This window comes from Cupressus sempervirens, chromosome 7 (genome assembly GCF_028749045.1).
Source record: "Cupressus sempervirens isolate cs-2001-9-10 chromosome 7, ASM2874904v1, whole genome shotgun sequence".
NCBI lineage: Eukaryota > Viridiplantae > Streptophyta > Pinopsida > Cupressales > Cupressaceae > Cupressus > Cupressus sempervirens.
Window position 1 is genome coordinate 350435221 of NC_143124.1, and position 3871 is coordinate 350439091.

The 3871-nt window shown below is 35.1% G+C and overlaps 1 protein-coding gene across 1 annotated transcript; it reads left to right on the top strand.

The window, feature by feature from the left end:
* Positions 1–547: 547 nt before the first annotated feature.
* Positions 548–2111, top strand: LOC149546893 (glucuronoxylan 4-O-methyltransferase-like protein (DUF579)). Its single transcript, XM_089791411.1, has one exon. It carries the CDS (start codon positions 949–951, stop codon positions 1804–1806), a length of 858 nt encoding a protein of 285 aa, XP_089647537.1. The 5' UTR covers positions 548–948; the 3' UTR covers positions 1807–2111.
* The last annotated feature ends 1760 nt before the right edge of the window (positions 2112–3871 follow it).

The following is a 3871-nucleotide window of genomic DNA, read 5'->3' on the forward strand; positions in this document are numbered from 1 at the left end:
TGACATATTTAAACTTGTCACATTAGGAGTAATACATTGACATACATCATGCGAAGGTACATGCTAATTAGACAAAGAATAAACTTTAAAAAAATGGTCTCATTAACCGATTGTCCACTCTATATCCATTTATCACATTTTTTAAGGATTTACCTAGATGAACATGTCCTATGTGACCAAAAATTATGTCTGCTCTATACTAATTAAAAACGTTTTAAAAGAATTTACCTAAGTGAACATGTCCTATAGGACCAAAAACTCTTCAAAGGTACTTTGAAATACAATTATTTTATATATTGAAAAAAATAAAATTAAAAAAATCAAGAAACTAGAAACCAAAAAGGGTGGTAATAATTATTTTTAATATTTATCTACATTAATTAATTGTAAATTAATCTGGATAACCTTCATAGAACATCTGTCCAATAATAAAATATATTATTGAACTCCATCGGAAAGTCCACCTAAACAAGATAAATGAGAACCATTAAAACATATCATCGTAACCCCCCACGATTGCTCCAATGTTATTATAGACAGACAAACATATGAATTAAAAATATATATAAAAAAAGGATTTCCGAACTCGCATCGGGGGTTGGTAAAGAGGAGATGGCAACACGTACAGGGGAGAAGGTGAAAAGTGGAAATCTCATTAGGAACGGGATTGTCATATTACAATAATAAAAGCGACAGGATTCAGAGATTCTACCGCACATCTGCTCTGACCTAGCCATTCCATCTGATCTACGCAAGCACGGGGATTGAGGAATAAACTTAATATAATTGCACTCTGAACAGAAATCCAGATCTACTCCCTGATTAACCGACTACTTTAATGTAGTAGGTGTACGGACGACCAGTTCGAATTTCTACCCTCTTCCGTCCAACAAATTGAGGAAAACCAGAGAAGGTGAAAAGCTGTTCTCATCTCATATATTTGGTACAATGAAGGCGAACAAGATTTCTCTGCCTGAAAATCCATGGGTTTTGAGGAGCCTGGTTGCAGGGATTTTCCTAACGCTTGCCTTTATTTCAGTATTTTTGTTTCTTCAGGGTAAAGGAGGAGCAGGGGGCCTCGGATCTCTGATTCAATCAAACTGTATTTCAGGAGAAGGTTGGATTCCGCCTCAGGTTTCCAGTGCCCTATTGCACTACGCCACGACTACAGTTATACCGCAGCAGAGCAGGGCTGAGATCCAGTTGTCGGTTAATGTTTTGTCCAAGCGAAGCCCTTGCAATTTCCTGGTTTTCGGCCTCGGCCATGACAGCAGCTTGTGGAATGCGCTCAACTTTAGGGGAAAAACGCTTTTCCTTGAGGAAGATTCGACTTGGATCAAAGAAGCTTTGAAAGGGCATCCTCAGCTCAAGGGTAAGGCTTTTCATGTCAATTACCCTACGAAGCTTTCCCAGGCGGATGAGCTTCTTCATTATTATAGATCTGAGGCAGAGTCCAGATGTAACCCTAGCAAAGGACTCAGGGGTTCTCAGTGTAAGCTTGCCCTTACTGGTTTGCCAGATGAGATCTATGAGACGGAGTGGGATGTTATCATGGTTGATGCCCCCAGAGGTTATTTTGAAGCCGCGCCTGGCAGAATGACGGCCATTTATTCTGCGGCCGTCATGGCCAGCAATCGGAAGAAGGAAGGCGTCACGGATGTGTATTTGCACGATGTGAACAGGAGAGTGGAGAAAATGTATGCGGAGAAGTTTTTGTGTAAGAAGAATCTGGTTGCAAGTTCTGGGAGGTTGTGGCACTTTCGGATTCCGCCTGCAAATGGTAGCGCAAGAGGCTTCTGCCAGTAGATTTAGATCTGTAGTTTGTTTGCATTTTGTTTACAGTTTCTTTGCTCATTTTGCTCGGAACTGTGTAACTGCGGCAACAGTCCTTTACCGTCCGGCTGGATCGGTCAGAAGTTTTAGAAACTTCTGTACTAAATAAGTTAAGTTTCAATAGGGATCTGAGAGTTATATTTGAATAATCTCTCTTGTATGGATCACTCAGCGTGATCGGAAATGGTAGGAAAAACTTATTACAGGAAAACTATGTATAAATTTAATGCCATTGATCTGACCGAGTTAAAGAAGTAAATCAGCAGAGTTCCTTTGCATATCTGTAAGTGCAGCAACATTCCATTATCGTCTGGTTAACCATTGAAATTTCTGTTCTTTAGAAGTTTAGTTTTTAGAGGATCTGAGAGTTTGATCGGAAATGGTAAGAAAAACTTGTTTCGGGAAGAATCTGCATAAATTGAATGCCTTAGATCTGAACTGAGTTAAAGACGTTCTTTGCAGATTTGTAGCGATCTTTCATCTGACAACCTTTCCGTGTTTACACAGTTAACTGAAAGGATTCCTGAAATCCACTGCAGATTAGTTTTACGGACTTCAAATTTTATTTTATGTTTTAGCCCAAGAAGCAAATCAATTACAAATATCAAAGCCAGTTCCAATATTGGTTCACATAACAGCACAATCTACACAATTTCTAATTTTATTTTGCTAAACTTTTAATTTTATACATCTTGTGGGGAAGGGCTTGGATTAGATTCAATGGCCGTATGATTGCATTTAACAATAGCTAACGTCTAATTGGAAGAATTTTAGATGTAACTTTATTTATTAACGATGTCTAAATGATTAAAACCGAGTGAACTATTAGATTCCCATTCTCTATTTCGTTCTTTTCCTAGACTATTTTGATTTTTCCATCAAATCTAGATACGACAATGGATTTTTATGAAACTGATCTGAATTATATTTAGATTATATACGACATTATTTATAATATAATAAAATAAAACATTTCATTCAAGAACGATTTGGAGTAGATTAACTGCCATGAGTTTCCTTTTCCATCAAATCTAGGTCCTGACCATAAAATACCTTGAATGGAGAGGATATTTAAAAGCAATTGATTTAAGTAGGTTGGCTCCACTAGTCTTCCATGGGATGAAGTTACCGTAGATCCGATTTTGACTCATAAATAAAAGACTTTTAATAAAGAGATCCTTTAGTAGAGGGGAGTAGTTGTCTTGCTTAAAGTGGAACGGAATAATATCAATATTAGAGATGCTATGAACACTCTACTATTAATGCTTATTAGTATTAAGTATATATGTATACATATAGAATATATATTTTTAAATATAGAAGCAATGGATCAATTTATTATCTGTAATTATATTTTATGTTTTATAAAATATCTGAAGTTATATTTTATATAATTTATATTTTATAATTTTTTTTTCATTTAATGAAAATATCTTAGTGACATAGATATCAACATCTCTACTTTTATATAGCAAATTACAATGTTATGATATAATCATACATTGAAACTAAAAGCTTCCTTCGTCTAAGTTGCAAATGAGCCTTCAAAGGTTTAAATCTTGGTGGATGACATAATATCTTCTTACCATTTATTTTGAAATAGTAATTGTAAAAGAAAAGATGAAAACATCAACCTATATACCATAAAAACATAAATAAAATATGATTTAAATTTTATTATTTACATCTTTATAATTGTGTTTCCTATTTATTCCTTGTCCTCTCATGATTCTAATCCTTCAAACCATAATATGTTGAAAAATGTTCGCGAGAGGGGGTACCAACCTTGTACAATTGACAAGCCTCTACATAGTAGAATCTAAGAAGAAAGTTTGGCTATAGCTATGGTTGCATGATATTTTGAAGAAGGGGATGAGAAGGATGAGAAATAGGCAATGCTCATTAAACAACTTTAGTAAATACGCCAAACCAACATTTTGTTACACTTTGAAAGAGATAAATTACAATAATCATGTCAAAGGGAATATTGATATCCTTGAAACGAGTTGCACATATTATCTAGAGTTTAGAAGATATA

Bases quoted from the DNA above. Each gene is read 5' to 3' on its own strand.
- LOC149546893 (XM_089791411.1), top strand. From the start codon at position 949: ATGAAGGCGAACAAGATTTCTCTGCCTGAAAATCCATGGGTTTTGAGG.